This window comes from Eublepharis macularius, chromosome 10, assembly GCF_028583425.1.
Source record: "Eublepharis macularius isolate TG4126 chromosome 10, MPM_Emac_v1.0, whole genome shotgun sequence".
Taxonomy (NCBI): Eukaryota; Metazoa; Chordata; class Lepidosauria; order Squamata; family Eublepharidae; genus Eublepharis; species Eublepharis macularius.
The window spans coordinates 93,847,201-93,865,500 of record NC_072799.1 but is presented as its reverse complement, the minus strand read 5'-3'; the positions used below and the strand labels follow the sequence as shown (position 1 = coordinate 93,865,500).

Below are 18,300 nucleotides of genomic sequence, written 5' to 3'. Positions count from 1 at the left end.
GGGAGATCTGGAAGTGTTTCGGGGTGTACAGAGGCTATTAGGGCAGTCCGGAGACCTAGCTTCTGTTTTAAGGAGCGGATCTCTTGTTGGCGCTCATCGTGGCTTCCTTCTGTGTGCTGCAGTTTTGCCTGCGAGGTGAGGAATTGGGCAGCCTTTCGGGCTTGGTTTAATTGCTCCTGGAGTTCGGCTACCTGTATCTCAAGTTCTGTAACTTGGGTCTGAGCTTCATTATGTTTCTCCTCATTTTTCTGGGCAGCTGAGGCAAAGGAATTTTTTTCTACTAGCAGGTCAAATCTTTCTGCTCTTCGCTTATCTAACTCAGCGGCCTGACTTCTAACTGTTTCTTGGGCTTCTACTGCCATGCTGGCACAGTCATTTTGGGCTATCCATAAACCCCAGGCTGCACAAGCATCTTTCTTTGAGCTTCTTAGTTTCTTTTCCTCACATTGTTTCTTAAAAGCTTCTCTCAGTATTACAACGGGGCTTGGACCCTTAAAGGAGCCCACCTCCCAGGGGTTTGAACCCTGTTCCACTATCCAGCGCTCAATTTGATCTAGACTCGGACTCTTTTTAAACATTTTCTTTCCTTTAAACTGGCGGCTTTCCGCAATGAAAGAAGTCCAGGCAGGAGAGGATCTGCACTCCTTTCTCCTAAGGAGCCCCTGCTCACACTACACAAATGCTCAGCTCTAGAGACCTTAGCGATCCATGCACCACTGCTGGTTCCTTCCGGGGAGTGAACCTAGAGAAAGGGGCCAGTGTCCAGGGTCTGGGGAGGCTTCTCCTGGCCTAAGAACCTTTCTCCTACTTCTCTTGTAGGGTAGATAAGGGGGAAAACGAACTCAGCGGAACTTACAGCTGCAGCTCGGCTGGGGTTAAGCAGAGTGCAGGGGGAAGAGGGCTTTTAGGAACCAAGCTGGACAACTATATTTAAACTGGCTAATTTTCGGAAGGGAGGGCACCTACTCCTCGACCGGGATAATTGCTAACCCTATTTTAAACAGATTCTGTAACTCACTGGCTAGTTTCTTTCAAGTTAAGCAGCTTGGTGGCCAAAATTCAAAGTCACATGGTTCAGTTTTAAATCTTTCTCTGTGATTTTTAGAGAGGCCCGTCCCGACCTCTATGCAACTGGGAGAAATCTATCCTGATCCCTAATAGCTGGGCACTAAGTTTTATGAAGGAGGGGGCTGGGGAAAGTGTGTCCTAACTTTTCCCACTCAACAAATAGACCAAAAGAACGCGTGGGAACAATTCCCAGGGGATGAAAGGCAGAAAATTGGGTAAAGGTTCCCTTCCAAAACCGGGGCAACTAAAGAGGCACACACACAAGATTCACAATCGCTCACCAGGCCTGAATGCTTTGTTATCTTTGTTGGCTTTATGGGGAAGATTCCCTACGTCTGTAGATTTATTCCTTGTGGTCGCGAATCACGGGAATAAAAGTACAGGGTGTTGCCTGCATTTCTCCACCAATTAATCTGTTACCAGAACTGGTCTCCTTGCAATAAAATGATTTGTGGGGGAATTAGCAAGCAAGGAAGACAGCTATGTGAGAGGCTGGTAACTATGGGATCTGTCACCAGTTTCTACTGGGCCCCTTCCCAAAACAGCAAACGAGGCTGGTTCTTAAGGTCCAACAATAACTTTTATTATGAACAAAATGACATGCACATGCACTCACAATTACGGGGTAAAAATACTCTCTCACACACAGAATCCTAGGAAGCTTAGTCAGAAATTGGGAATAGAGACAGAGGGAGCAAATATATCTACCTATTCTGAAGAGGGGTCCAGTCTGCAGGAGAAGAGAGTAGTGTTGAACAGCCAGCATCCTCGGCCAAGAGAGCAAGAGGCTTGGGTAAACCTCAAGGGAACAGTGCTTATGGATCCAGAAGCATGTACAAGCATGAATGAGGCCAGGGCTCTACCTTTATAGGTAAAATGTGCCCTGAGGTGGAAGAGCCCACCTAGCCGTTAGGACAAAGACTCCAATGGTCAGTTCCTGGGTTGGACAGATGGTTTGAGTACCTTGATTGGCAGCTGCTGGGGTGTGTGAAAGCATATGCAACACGTGTTCTAGCGCTGCACAAAACGGATAGTTTGTTGGTGAATTCCACCAGAGCTGAATTGATGGTTTTTAGGTGGGGACTGTACTTTCCCAGGAACAACTGTATATTCCTGTGAATGTCATTTGATTAGCTCCTCAATCAAGGACAGGAGATCTCATCATGGAAGAAGGGAAAGGAATGTGTTAAGTGGGGATGACTCTGTGAGACCTTTGCTGCACTGGGCACCTTTGGGGCTAGAAGGATAGTAAATCCAATCGTCTCTTAATCACTCTGCATTCCTGTGCAGCATTCCATGCATGCCAGGTTCTCCCGGGTGGGACACAGCAACTGTTAGAGGCTCTCTAGTGGCAATACCGCAGCCATTTTAACTCCAGAGGCCTGAACATCTTTAATATCACAAGCAGCCATATACAGAACTGCTTATTAAAATGGTGGAGGCCGAGTCGACCACTTACACCATCTCTTTGTGAACTTTGTAATTTGTTCTAGGAGTTTCTCATCCAAGTCTTCTGTTTGGCTTGGTGGTCTATTTCTTATTCCTTTTATTTTTACCCAGAGACTCTCAACTGAATTCCCATGCTCAGATACATGTATTTCCTCACAAGTATATACATCCTTTACATATAATGCTACGTCTCCCCCTTTCCTTATTTGTCTTTCCCTTTTAAACAAGTTGTATCCCTCAATCCTAGTATTCCAATTGTGAGTGTCATTCCACCAAGTTTCAGTAATGCCTATTATGTCACAGTCCCCTTCCGGTATTAGGTCTTCAAGTTCCTCCTGCTTGTTTCCCATATTCTGTGCATTAGTGTGGAGACACCGGAAGCCGTGAGTTATGATGTGCCCTGAAGTTTTCGTTTCTGTGCTTACCCGCAAGTTGATGTTTCCTAGCATATGTGCCACTCCCTGCAGGTCATCAGTGTTCCCTTCTCCAGTTATAGGCTTTGAATTTTTGTCTCTCCTCCCTCATAGGATTTGGTTTAAAGCCTTCCTTTATCAGGTTTTCAAGGCTCTTGCCAAAGCCATTTTTTCCTACCCTCTTGATATGCAAACCATCTCTCAATAGAAGAGCTTCATCTCGAAAGCATAAGCCATGGTCCAAGAAATCAAACGGCTCCTGATGACACCATCTACGTAGCCAGTCATTTATTTGCCACATACTTCTTTCCCTTCCTAAACCATGGCCGATGACAGGAAGAACTGATGAAAACACAACCTCTGCTCCCAGGTCCTTAACCTTTTTACCCAGAGCCACATAGGGCCAAGCTACACGTGACGAATGACACTTGAACGGCAAGTGTATTTCTCCCTGTTCACTTGCCCTCCACTCAATCCACTTGCCGTTCAAGTGTCATTTGTCATGTGTAGCTTGGCCCATAGTCTCTTTTAATGCATTCTGGACTGTGCTGGACAACATCGTTTGTTCCCACATGGATCAGGAGGAAGGGATACTAATCTGTGGGTTTGATAAGTCTTCCTTCCCTTTCTGTCGCACCCTGGATGTGTGCACTTGGTAGACAGCATACCTCTTGAGATGACAAGTCTGGATGGCACACTTTACCCTCTACCCCCCTCAGTAGGGAGTCCCCAATTACCAGCACACGCCTTCTCCTATATTGAGGAATGGAAGCTCGAGTCTTCTCATCTGCAGGGGCCTGAGAAATTTCTTTCAATTTTCGAGGAGTCTCAGGGAGTAGCTCTTGATCCAGTGGCCCAGAATCAGCATCTATGGGGAGATCCTGGAACCGATTGCTTAGCATCAGAGGCTCAGAAGGTCTCCTGGTTATCCTGCTCCTGTGGGTGACTTCCTTCCAGGGTGCCCGCCTCTTGCACTGGGTGCTCCTCCAGATCCTGAGATGCCTTTCCCTCCTCCTCCTCTTCCTGTTGCCCTCTGTTCCCACTGTCCTCTGTGACATTTCAAAGTATGCTGCAGTACACCTGTAATATTTCACATTCTTCATTGGCTTCTGTAAACATATGATTGCCTCGCCGGATGGCTTGGCTTCCTTGTGTTGTTGGACCAGCTCTGTATTTCACTGTGTTTCTCAAACCAATGGAATGTAAAGACATTGCAGCAGAAGTGAATTATCTTACTATTCCTTAGTGAGAACTGTTTTCAAGGAGTGGGAAAAAGTAATAATAATGCTCTTTCCTCACAGGTATCATCTGTTTTGGAATATGGGCGCATAATAATTTACACAACCAGCCTTCGAGTGGTAAGAACAACTTTTGAGAGATGTGAGCTGGTTCGAAAGATCTTCCAAAACCACCGTGTTAAATTTGAAGAGAAGAACATTGCACTGAATGGTGACTATGGAAAAGAACTAGATGAGCGATGCAGAAGGCTTGGTGAGACCCCCTCCCTACCTGTTGTGTTCATTGAAGGCCAGTATCTGGGGGTAAGTACAACATGTAAGTCAGCCGACTCCCATAGTGCAAACAACAACCTATAAATAATTAGGAATGCAAAAAGAAAAAGATTACGGTGTACAAGAATGCAATCCTAAGCAGAGTCACACCCTTCTGAGCCCATTGAGTTAAATGGATTTTAAAGGGTGTAACTGCTTAAGATCGCACTCCAATCTTCACAAATAAGATACAAAAAGAACTCCATTATTTCATGAGTTTCTCAAAGTTCAGTAGCAAAACAGACTACAATTGCAAAATCAGTTTTGACACAAATGTAAAACATAAGAGCTATAACCAGAACAAGCAGAATGACTTTATGAAATGTGTACATTTGAAATGTTTACATAAAAATAATCGCTATGCACCCCCCTCAAAAGTGAGTGATTTGTAGCGAGTATTCCAGAACTGCCAGATTTGTTTCGACCTACTGAGTCTTCTTCAGTTGCTACCAAGAAAAGGATTTCTACAAAAGTTGGATACTCTTCAGATGTGCAGAAAAACGTATGACTTTGTAAATTAATCAAAACATCTCCCCTTGCCCCAAACAACCTGATGAGGGAGTATGGAATGCTAAGAACAGTTGAGAGTCAATGAAAGGGAAAAATGGAACATGAATTGACCTCGTGAAGCTCCTGAGAGCTTACAGAACCCTTGAAGGTAGATTTTGAAGTTTTTGTGTGTTTCAACTTCCAAAGCGTTCCTTTTTTTCAAGTAGGGTTCCCAGCTGGGCAAATGCCAGATTTGGGGGGGTAGTGCCTGGGAAGGAGTTTGGGGGAGGGTGCAATGTCATTTTTTGGACGTGCTTTAGGCTACCTCCACTAGTCTCCATGGCCATTACTATTGGAAGCTTTTATATTTAGGTTTCTTGGTTTGAAACTATTGTTATGTGAAACCTTTATAGTAACACAGCAGAGTAACAGCAGAGTTACTTAGGCAGAAGCGTTTAAACCCCAATAACGTGCATTAATTAGTCTTCAGACAAAATCATAGAAAGATACAACTTACAGTTTTATTGAAGTAGATTTCTTCCATAGCAATATCTTGTAGTAAAAGGGGAAGATACTAATCTAAAGAGTTACATTCCCTAATTCTAAACCACAGCCTGAAACTAGGTAGTGAGGGTGAAAGTGGGGGTCTGTGGATGAGGCCTTAATGGCGGAGCATGGAGGGTTACATCGTTCTCCTTGGAAAGCCACGAGGCAAGAGAGAGATTCTCCCAAGGGGCATAGAGACAAGAAGGAGGAGTCAGGAGGCGTTCCCACCTTAGACCAAAGAGTGGCAGATTGCTAGGGCTACGTATATGTTCAGAGAGACATGTAGCTCCCCCGAATGTCCAAGGCGTGCTGAGTTGCCTGTCCCAAAAATTACCATAGAAACTAGGGGAAATTCCTAGAGTGAAGGACATTTTTTCTCTTGCCCCTCAGTTCCTAGGAAGCAAGAAATTGGGATTGGGGGCAAGGAATTCCCCACCTAAGGCAGGTAAATGGGAGGCTTAGTCACTATTCCTCTGAGGCCCCAGCTTATGAACAACTATACATAAAGAGAACAACCAGGCTTCCTTGGTTCACTAGGACTTATCTTTAAATCTTCAACAAACTGTTGTACTCTAGTTCATTCAAACCTGTTTAATTAAGAAGATTACAAAATCTGAATTTTCCAATTTACAAATATTGGTTCTCCCATATTGCTCCTGAATCAAAACCAGCATATTTGCCACTGAAGACAAGTGTCCCAAAGAGACAGCAGGCTAGCAAAACTTATCACTTGATCTGCAAATGAAATGGCGCTTAATTATGCAATCGGTTGTATAATTGGGTCAATCTTGATGTGCTGCAATAACTTAGTTTTGTTTTAGTGTGTACCACTGCCTTTGCTTTTGAACCACGAATATGATAAACAATGAAGCCACCTATGTATGAGATGTATAGCGCTTACTGCTGCATGTGCATTCCAAGCAGGAATCTGAAGCACAGTTATGGATAGTGACAGACAGTGGTGCCTCTTGAAAATGCATCAGTTATTTAGATCTGGTTTGCAAAAAACACATACCCACTTTTGTAGATTTATATATGGAGTATGACGTACCAGAAAGTGCAGAGGCAGAAAATGTTTGTCAAAATAAATGAGCAGGTTTTTCCCATCACCAAAAGTTAATATGCATTTGTAGGCATCTGCAAAGGAAACATAGAAATATAGAACTGAGAGGGTCCCAAGGGTCATCTAGTCCAATCCCCTGCACAATTCACAGCTAACCCCACCCCCACTGCCTCAGTGACCTGTGCTCAATGCCCAGAACACCTCCTTTCCCTTCACCTTTCTCTCCCCCCCCCCCACAGCCATCTTCTAAGGGGACAAAAATCCCTTTTCCTGATAAAAATCTGCCAGGGTGTCAAGATGTTTAGTCCTCACTGATTCATTCATTAACAAAAAGTAGTCACAGCTAATATGGTACTGGATGCTGTTGAAGCTGCTTCCCCTCACAGGTCAAGCAACTAAAGACTGGGAGAAAGAGAGTTTGCAGTAATCATCAGAAACATAAGTTTGAAAATGGCTGCAACCCACATCTGTGCATAAAGATTTCCTCTTCCCATGTGTGGCTTTTGTTATCATAGAGCCGTAGAGCTGGAAGAGGCATTACAGACCATCTAGTCCAACCCCCTTCCCAGTGCAGGATCAGCCTAAAGCATCCTTGACAAGTATTTGTCCGGCCACTCCTTGAAAACTGCCAATGAGGGGGAACCCACCACACCCCTAGCCAGTCGATTCCTCATTATCGTGAGTCCTTCCTTTATTACCAAAAGGAACAGCCCCCTCCCTTTCCCTAATGGACAACCTTTTAAATACTTAAAGAGAGCAATCCTGTCTCCCCTCCACCTCCTCTTTTCGAAATTGAACATGCCGAAGTCCCTCAGTTTTTCCTCGCAGGGCTCAGTCTCCAGGCCCCTGAACATCCTGGTTGCTCTCCTCTGCACCCGTTCCAATTTGTCCACCTCCGTTTTGAAGTGAGGCCTCCAGAACTGCACACAATACTCCAGGTGGGGCCTGACCAATGTGGCATATAGTGGGACAATGACCTCCTGCGATTTGGATGTTATGCCTTTGTTGATACACCCCAAGACTACATTCACCCTTTCTGCTGCTGCATCACATTGACTGCTCATATTTAATTTCCCGTCCACCCATATCCCAAGATCCCAGGATACGCAACACAGAAGTGTATCCTTCATCCAGTATGCATGTTTTGCATTTTTGTTACCCAGGTATAGAACCCAGCACTTATCCTTGTTAAATTGCATCTTATTCAAATCTGAATTCTATCTCTAACTCCAAGGGGGTCTCCTACTCTTCCCAGTTTGGTGTCATCTGTAAATTTAATGACCCTCATCCAGATCATTTATAAACATCTTGAAAAGCTCTGGGCCCAGGACCGAGCCCTCTGGCGCCCCACTGGGCACCTCCCTCTGATCAGATATGTTGCCACTGACAGCTACTCTTTGGGTGTGGTTATCCAACCATTTCCCTGTCCATCTAACCATCCTAGAGTCTAGTCCACAGTCCTTCCGGTTACCCATCAGAACATCATGAGGAACCTTGTCAAAAGCTTTACTGAAATCCAGACAAACTACCTACTTCATGTTACTTCATGTATGGCTGCTACTTCTTGGTGCAATATTCAAGTGCAGCAGTTTAGCAAGCCATTGCATGATATCCCCACCCTTTGGAACTGTATGGGGTTGTAAAAGAATCCAAAGTGCATAACGCGCAACTGAAGACAGCAACATGACGTCTCTGGATGCAGGAGTTTGATGAGACCTCCTAAAGGCTGCTGTGATATTTCAATCCACTTCTAGTCAGTGGCAAAGAGTCTTTTAATAGGGGGTGGGTGTGCTGGCAGTCAGGAGTGTATTCATGTTCACACTATGTAAGCTGCATCTCCTCGTATATGTAGATGCATAGAAATGTATAGGTTTCATCCACCTGTTTGAAAAACAGTTTCTACAAGTTTACATGTGAAGAATTGGATGATGCTGAAAAGGAAAGGAGTCAAATGCACAAGCTCTGCACAGCACGTTGTGAAGGCATAAAGACTGTGTGCAACTGTAGACAGGCATATGGAAGATGGGATGAGAATTATCTGCCCACAGCTGTGGGAAAGATCATCGCTAAATTTATGGTGCCAATATTCAGAGAAGTTCTTAAGCCATGTTTCAGTAACTGTTTAATCTTGTTATGATGTACAAACCCATTTACTGTAAATAAAGGTAGTAAGCAGGGCTTTTCCCCCATCTGGAACGTGGTGGAACGGAGTTCCGGAGCCTCTTGAAAATGGTCACATGGCTGGTGGCCCCGCCCCCTGATCTCCAGACAGAGGGGAGCTTAGATGGCCCTCCGCACCGCCAAGCGGCGCGGAGGGCAATCCAAACTCCCCTCTGTCTGGAGATCAGGGGGCGGGACCACCAGCCATGTGACTGTTTTCTCCGAAGGCAACCCACCGAGTTCCACCACCTCTTTTCACAGGAAAAAAGCCCTGGTAGTAAGGGTTTGCGTGCTGGAAAGGAGCCTCAATGTGAAAGGCACAAACCAGAAATATTTAAATGCAGAGATAATTGAACTTTATGTATATAAAATTGAGCCATTAAACAGAGCGGACTGCTGAGCATCGAGATCCCTTTGTTTCTCCAGCCAGATTTCTTTGAGTTTTGAAGAGTTTGCCATCATTTGAGTTTCCCAAGTACACAACCCTGATGTTTCACACATGAGGTACTCAGGTTAGAGGAAATGCACGCATGCTTGTAATCCATCAGGTCTGAAGGCTAAGCATTTTACTGCATGGGCATGTGTTGAAAAACTGCTGCTCTCAATGCCTTAGTTGTATAATAGGCTTTCCTGCAGACTTACCGAGGACTAGCCTGGGATTGTTTCTGCGCGTTGCAAAGATTGCAACCTTAGTTATATTTTCTGGTTTTGTGCTTCTTGTGTAATATTTGAAAATGGATTGTGTGTGTTTTCTCAGTGAGAAAGACACTCCTGCACGAACACTTCATGTGTCCCCAACCACCACTGTGATGCAAAATCTGAAATGAGCAATACAAGCACGTTGTAAGAGGGCTTTCTTTCCAGCCGAGAGAACCCACGCAGCCTCCTGTACTTTGGGGGAACTAGGTTTGTTTGGAAATGTAAACCTTCCCCTCAGTTGTTTGATGTTCTTATGGTAAAGACTGTAAAGGTGTTGTATTCTCTGCTGTGAGGTAAGTTTTGTGGCAAGTAAGAAGAACTCGGAGGTCACTGAAGTAGGAAGTTTATAAAAATAACAAAGGTTTATTTATGTGCAGGTTGTTTTTAAAGTACATGTCAGATGCGCCCTGCTTATCTACCATGTGTGCCTATTATACTTTGTATTGTATTCTGGGCCTCTGAGAATATATAAAGAACTGTCTGGGTAGCTGTCTAATTGTGTAGCTGTGACTCACTTATCTCACAGGTGGCTGCTTTCTCTTTCTCGACTGGCATGGGAAAGTGTCCTTGAAGTGCCGGCTGGAGCCGTATCTCCCTGAGACATGAAATGAGCTCATCTTTGTCTTCCCCTCCCCTCCCCCCTCCTACCTTCTGGGCCCTTCATGCCTAAATTCTAACGGTCTTTATCCCAAGGCGGGACTCCTGCCCTATAACGAACATTGCTTTCCCCCTTTGCGTCACTTCTGCCAATGCTGTAGCCTGAGTGCACTGATACTGATTGTTCTCTAATAAAGAAACTTTAACTGGATTCTCGAAGTGTCTGCAGTGAAGTAAATGGGGGATCTAACTGGCAGAGCCTGACAGTACAGATCAGCAGCCCAGGTCTCTCAGCCTTCAAAGGGGAAACGTGGTTGAGGCATATAAATTCAAGCTACTTATGGCTTCAGGTTATGATTTTAATTCCTTTTAATGCTTTCAAGTACAAATAGGTTTTCACTGACCAGCCATCAGGTTGGATCCTTTCTCACATGCACAAGATTGCACCCACATCAGCCGACCCTTTCCCAAGAGTCAGATTAAAGGGCATGAGGGCTGCTCATCACCAGGGCTGGTGCATCCATGGAGGAGGGTCCAGCAGCCACCTCAAGTGCTGAGGTGCTGGGGGGGGGGGCGCCGGGACTGGGGGGCACACCGTGGAGCTGGCAGCAGCAGTGCCAGCGGCTGAGCGGGAGGGCTGGGAAGCCACCCTGGCCACCTGCCGTACCTGGCCCACAGCTGTGGGCCTGGCCGGGAGCACGTGCTGGCATTGGCAGTGCGGGGCAGTCTGAGTGGGTAGCCTCTCAGCCCTCCTGCTCAGTTGCCCTGTGCTGCTGCCGCCATGCCTGCGCACAGCTGTGGGCCAGGCACGGCAGGCAGCTGGGGCGGTGCAGGGCAACTGAGCGGGAGGGCTGAGAGGCTACCTGCATGCCATCCCAGCTACCTGTTGCACCAATGGGGCTGGCTCGCAGCGGCATGCCGTGTGATGACATCACATGCAGTGACATCATCACGCAGTCTGGGTGCATGTGCACACATGGGGGCAGCAACAGCCCTGAAGCTGCCCCTGGCCTCAGGCACCAGAAACTCTGGCACCAGCCCTGCTCATCACCAGAGACAGTCCTCACAACCCTGTCCTTTCTCAGAAGCAGTTTAACCACCCTGCCAAAACAGGCAGAGTAACACACAAGACTGTCTGCTCCCTTGCTGAGGCAGGCCAGATCCGACCTGCCCCTGCATTTCCCTCCAACATTCCAGTCCCTCTTTGAAAGGTGATGGGATGCTGAACCTCCACTCCCAAAGTCTCAGGGCTCAGGATATTTTACCTTTCAGGGATGGGGCAAACCTACTGTCCGTCACACACATCACTGGCACATATTTTTGAAAAAGACTCGCCAGGTCCTACCAACAACAGGTTAGGGGTAACAGAGACCTTTTGGGCAGTGCAGGCCCGTGGCAGCAACGTTGTTACATTGCTGGTGATGTGCTGATGTCACTTTGAGAAGTGACAGCATTTATTTATTTGATTCAATTCTGCTCTCCTCAGTTTATAGTCTGGTCTCATGACGTTGCCAGGGGAACTGGAAAAACTGATATTTGGGCAAACTCTACTGGTTTTGCCCCAGTACTGGTGTTTCAGCTGGTGATGTGGTGACATCACTTCTGGGCACAAGGGAAGTGACAATAGCACATTGCTGGTGATGTATGTCATTGATGACAAGGGCCACGATTCCTGGTTAATCTCCCCCCTTTCCCCTCCACCAACCAGCTGAGTGGCAGCAGGAAGCACCGGCTGAGGGCGGGCAGCCCTGGATTCAGTATAAAGCAGCTTTGTGTGTTCAAAATGGAAAAAAAAGTTTCTCAAATGTTCATATGGCCAAATGAAACAGGAAGCTTGGAGTTCAGTCTCAAGAAATACCCCCCTGGGGCAGTTCAAATACCTCGTAATGCCTTTCAGCCTGCAGGGGCCCCCAGGTGTGTTCATGAATTTGATTAATGAAGCGCTACATGAGTACCTGTACAAAGGTGGGGTTGTTTATCTAAATGGCGTGTTGATTTATTCTGCCGATAAAGAATCCCATGTGGAATTGGTCAGAAAGGTGCTGACCGCTTTAATGAATCACAAACTGCCAGTAAAATTGACTAAATGTGAGTTCCATAAAGAGGAACTGGATTTTTGGGTTTACTGAGTCTCCCATCAAGGACTAAAAATGGACCCAGCAAAAATCCAAGTGGTAGTGGGGTGGGAACCCCCCAAAACAAGAAGGCAGCTGCAGTAATTCCTAGAATTCGCTAACTTTTACTGACCCTTCATAAAGAACTTTGCTCAAATTGCCCTCCCCTTAATGGACTTATTAAAAATGAAAGGGGAAGGGATTGCAAGGGGGAAAGCCCTGTGCCAAGTTGAACTGGACTAAAGAATGCCAGGAGGCTTTCAAAAACCTAAAAAAACTGTTTATTTCTGAACTGGTTCTACAGCACCCCAACGAGAACTGGAAATTTGTGGTCCAGGTCGATGCAATGGGGGGGGGGTCACTTGTATCTCAGCAAAGAGGGAAAACTGTATCCCTGCACATATATTTCTAAAAAAATTCTCTTAATCAGAACGCAATTGGAGCGCATGGGAGAAGGTGGCTTTTGCAGTAACTTGCCACCTGGCGGCATTGGTTATAAGGGGCTAAATTGCCTTTTGAAGTATGGACTGAGCATAAAAACTTAGAAGCATTACGCACACCTTGCAAGCTGAACGCCAAACAGTTAAGATGGGTGGAATTCTTTTCCAAGTTCAACTTCACGTTGAAGTACCTCCCTGGCCGATCAAATTTCCTAGCGGACGCACTTTTGCACATGCCCCAACATGACAGCCAAAAGGAGGAAATAATTGATACAGTTTTCTCACCAGCTCAACTGGGAGGAGCGGTGACGACACGCAGCCAAGCTGTGAAAACACAAAGCAGCACGAAACCTGATCTCTCAGAGTGGGGAGAGAGGATAAAAGCTGAAACAGAAAGGAAGGGGGAAAATGTGCCCAAAGCTGATCTGAAACAGGAGGGAGATGGCCACTGGTACAGAATGGGCAAATTATACATCCCAGCAAGCTTATGAAAAGAAATTTTACAACAATGTCATCATGCCAAAATAGCTGGACATTTTGGGTGTCTAAAAACCCTAAGTACAGAGACAGTTTTGGTGGCTAGCAATGAGAAAAGATGTTTCTCAGTACGTATCCTCATGCCCAGTGTGTATAATGGGTAAATCTAGGAGAGGAAAAACCCCGGGACTATTACAACCCTTAGAAACCCCTCCTAGACCATGGACTGTGATCTCCATAGACTTTATCACAGATCTTCCCCCCTTGAAAGGACATAAAGTCATTTTAGTAGTAGTGGATTTGTTTTCAAAACAGGTTCGTTTTATTTCATGTATTATGATCCCTACAGCCAAGAAACTAGCCAGCCTGTTCATCAAACACGTGGTCAAACTACACTCCTTTCCTAATAAGGTGGTCTCCGACAGGGGCCCACAATTCGTTGCCAACTTCTGGCGGAAGCGTCTCAAACTTGCTGGTATTGAACAAGGAATTAGCTCTGTCTATCATCCCAAGAGCGACGGGCAATCTGAACGCACAAATCAGTTGCTGGAACAGTTTTTAAGATGCTATATTAACTATCAACTAGATGATTGGATTGATTTTCTTGATTTTGCCGAATATGCGTATAACAACTCAATACACAGCTCTACAGGGGCTACTCCTTTTAAAATAGTACATGGATATGAAAGAAATGCAGTGCTTTTTGCTACAACCCCTGGGTCCCAACAGCCAGAAGATCTAGAAGAATGGTGGACTAATTTATCTTCCCAATGGGGAATCATACAAAAGACTTCGGACAAAGCAAAAGAGGACTACAAAAAGTTTGCTGACAGAAAACGTTCTGAACAATGGACACGGCAACCAGGAGATCTTGTATACATCTCCACAAAAGATATAAAAGGGGAGCAACCAAGCAAAAGGTTAGGGTGGAGATACTTAGGTCCATTTCCTATTTAAAAATTAATTAATGTAGTGACTGTTGAAATAGAGCTCCCCAAAAACTTAAGACAAAAATCCATCCTGTATGCCACTTCAGCCTTCTGAAAAAGGTTCCCCCACCTGATCAATGGCATCCAGAAAAGGGATCCCCACATCCAATGCTGGTGGATGGACACATTCACTATGAAGTGGAAGAGATCTTAGACTCTAAAAAAAAATACAATAAACATTTTTATCTTGTCAGGTGGAAAGACTTTGATGAATCTTATAGAGAATGGGTGCAACAATCCCATATGAACACCCCTAGGCTTATTTCCAACTTCCACAAAAGTTATCCTGATAAACCTGGACTCTAGAAGGAGAGGGGCCATCTTTTGGGAGGCAGAAATGTCATGTCTGTGCCCCGTCCATGCCATTATTTTCATGATGAACCAGTGATGCTATTCTGGACCAATGTTTCATGCTGTAACTTGATGTCGTATTACCAATGCCATAACTGTTTTGCATTTACAGGCTTATAGAAGCTGCAGCTGCAGGCTTATCTAACAGACTATAGAAACTCCCAGTGCTTCTGACCTTGCTCACTCCCATGCACTGCTATGTTACAACTTTGATCTCCTGCTTTCTCAGAGTCTAGAGTTGATAGCACAAATATGTGAGACGTTCTCAGGACGTGTTCACGGCAAAAGTCCTGTTTGGCTGATGGGAGGGGGAAGGAGTAAATGTGTGAGTTAAGAGGAAGGGTTTTCCCACATGTTGCCATTCCTGTCAAATTGATCCTTACTGCTTAGTAGCTTACCTTGCTTCTGTGTAACCCTATGGACATATCTGTGGAAATGATTTGATTTCTGAATAAAACCATTTAACCAAGAGCCTGGATTCTTGCAGCAATGACGCAGGGATCTATCTGCCATAGCCTGTCATCCATAGCCTGACAGACATACCCTATGTTATCCTTCCTTTGTACCCATGCTTTAATTGCTGTTTTATGTCTTTATATACTTTTTTAAGCGCTGGTTTAATTTTTTGAATGATGTATGCTGGTTGATTTTAATTGTTTTATAACTTGATTTTAATATATATGTTTTAACATGTTAGCTCTGTTGGTGGCTTTTATGAGGGTAGAAAGACAGGATATCAATTTTGTTAAATAAATAAAATAAAATTAATATGAACCCGTCCTCAGCGTCTAATACCAGTGTCCTACAGGGATTTTACTTCAGAGCTGCACATTAGTTTAACTGGCATGAAAAAGGAGCGATAAAGTTGTTTATAATTTATCTCAAAGTTTTTGTTGTATTTCAAAAAGACATCTACATGGAAGTTTTGCTAATATGAAAATTGTATTTAAATCAATTGATTTAATAATGCATTAACTAGTTCAAAGGCAGAAGATTAATCAACTAATTGTTGAGTCTTTTACAGTTTGTATCCAGCTAAGAGTACACAGGGTCCTGCCATTATCCTCTTTTCCCTGTATGCATTTAAAATCTTCTGTGACGTTTGACTGAGAGAATATCTAAAAATGAATCCTGCCCTCTGCTGGAATAATGATGAAGCTTATTCTGAAACTCTTCCAGTTGCAGAGGTTTATGAAAAGGAACTTGGGGATTTATGTGGGAGCGGAATTTCATTCTAGAATTTTCCTCAATGTTTCTTAATTCTACTTTAATTAGGAGAATTTCTGTGATTTATGTCTGGAATTGGAAGAGGCAGAATAAACCAAAATTTTCAGCACCCTCAGTGCATCTATGTCTTCTCTTATGTCTGTTGTTTAAGTAGGTACTGCTAAGTCCCCCAAAGCAATCTTGATTCGATGTAGATTTGCCTGCATCAAGAGGATTTTTGGACAGGGCTGCACCCACACAAATATCTTAACACAACCAACCATACATACAATCAAATCAACATTGCTCTTTGTGCAGTGTTTTATCCATGAGAGAGACAGGAGAGATGCAAGTGAACAGGAATGAAAAGCTGCCACAAGTATCAGATATCCAACATTATGCACAAAATTTGGGCCATTGGAAGACTCTTAATGCATTGGATCCGCTTCAGAACCAGGATCAGGTGAGGGGTACTTTTGGATGAGGAGAGTTTCAGAAACATCCCTTGAATTTTTCTTTTTAAAATACTGACTTGAACCCTCTGACCATTTTTTCATGTGCAAGAGAAGAGCAGTTTTAGGCAATTCCTTTCTCTTGCAGCACACCTCTGACTCCTCAGGCCATGCCTGGGAGCATTATAGGCTGCAATAGGAAATGGAGGTGAAGACATATCCTATGAAAGGTTTTGAGAAATACCAAATGATAAGACGAGCCACGTCTGCCATCCAAATACAGTGCAATCTGGATTCTGACACTGACAAGGAGGAAACAGGGATCCGTCTGCCACCGTAACATCAATGACAGTGAAGGTACGGGAGATGGCCATAACTGGACACAAAACCCCTACAATAAAGGTCTCTGCTGATAGAGCATATATGGCAAATTTCTGAGCTGTAACATCCTTTTTCTTCTTGAGCCATAAAGAGAGAACAGCGGGGACAGTGAGCAAGACACTTAGATATGCCTATTGATTGGGAGACTAGTGTATAAGAAAGCGGAAGACAGAGGAAGAAAGACCAAGACTTGAAATGTCAGAGGAAGTGTCAGTTCCTGCCAGGTAGATCCCTCAGCCCCTCTCCAGTAGAACACACATTGATTCCAGTAGAAAAGCTTTTATTAGGATCTTTACAGTTCATGTCTGAACTCCATCATGGAGCTTGGTAGAAGGGACAAGGCAAAACAAAACGTCTATGTTATACTTGATTTTCCCGCGCTACTGCAACTGTTAAGGTTTTGGCGTGCAGGTTTACACGGATCCCGTGAGAACCCTTCATAGTTATGGCTAAATAGCGAGTACACAATAATAGGTTTCCAGCATCTGGGCAAAGCAGCGAAAGCTGGCATGTGGAGACTCCAAGGTCATCTCTAGCTAGGAGATGCCTAGTTCTGCGAACTAACAAGAGGGGCCCATCCTGGGTCTGGAAAAGTAACGATTATAATATGGAAAGAACATGGCTAAGGAGAGAATACACCAGGTTAGCATTAAAGCATTGTAACTTCAATATATTGTGGCATCAGTGACATAACAACCAAACAATCATGCCATGGCTGTACACAGACACGACAGGCAGTCTTTCAATAAAGGAGACTTTTCCTTCCTGATAATTTTTCTGAAATGCTCTTCATGACATATTTTCAGTAATTATTGTAAAAAAGTATTTTTAACAGTACAACCCGGAACAGATTTCTCCCCTTTCAAGCATGTTGACACCAATGGGTTTAGAAGGGTGAACCTATGGCTAGAATGCCACTGGGAAAGTACTAAATAAGGTTAAATAAAACATTTCAGTCCTGCAAATTATATGCTATATGAGAAATAAATTTTCCCAAGTGCAGCTTCTATAAAATGTGTATCACCCTTTTTTAAGTGCACTAACTTTTTATCATAGAACTGGGGTTTGTGGGCTTTGGGCCGTTTAAAGGGCCCTGCCACTTGCAAGCAGCGGGAAAAGTTTAAATGACCATTTTCCTGCTGCTCCAAGCGGCGGGGAAATGGCCATTTAAACTGCTCCTTTCCCTGCCACTTTGCAGCAGTACAGAAATGGGCATTGCTCTTTAAAATGAACCAAACAAACCGGTAAACCAGTTCATGGAAGTTCGTGAAAATGAGCTTCCATGAACCACTGGTTAGCGAACCAAGAACCGGGCTGGTTCGTGGGCATTTTTGGTTTGTATTCAGGTTTGTGCCCATCTCTAGTCCAGTGTGGCTGAGCCCCTCCTCAATTCCCCCATTTCAGAAAGGAGGTTGTCAGCCAGGCAGTTTGAGAAGTTGTGTGATCCTGGACCCATAGCAGAGTTGGTCTCCCAGCACACATCAGAGAAGCTGAAGTCTTTCATAACTACGAGGTCGTGTTTCATGCAGGACACTGATCCTCATTGGAAGGTAAGCCCCACTTGGCCTATGGAGCCCTTAGGGATAAAGATCCAGGGAAGAAGAGGCTCCTGAGTCAGGCGTTGTCTTTCTGATCAGCAAAGACCTAGGTGGATTGGATGTCTCCTGGCAAGCGGACCACATCGCATTTGTGGCAATGACTTGTATCCTTACTACAACCTCATCTTAACATGACTTCAAAAGAAGTAAATCCAGAAAGGAAGGCTCCTTTGTTCTTATGGCTCAAATGTTACGTATGTTTCCAGGCGCATGCTTTTTAGGAAAGGGTGACAGATACGCTACGCCTCTTTTAGTTCC

At 44.6% G+C, this 18,300-nt stretch overlaps 1 protein-coding gene across 1 annotated transcript in view; it reads left to right on the top strand.

Moving 5' to 3' along the window:
- GRXCR1 (glutaredoxin and cysteine rich domain containing 1) overlaps positions 1-18,300 on the top strand; it is a 61,997-nt gene that overhangs the window by 34,606 nt on the left and 9,091 nt on the right. The window contains exon 2 of the mRNA XM_054990606.1: positions 4,232-4,471. Within this exon, the coding sequence (XP_054846581.1) occupies positions 4,232-4,471 (240 nt within the window). The remainder of the gene's footprint in view (positions 1-4,231; positions 4,472-18,300) is intronic.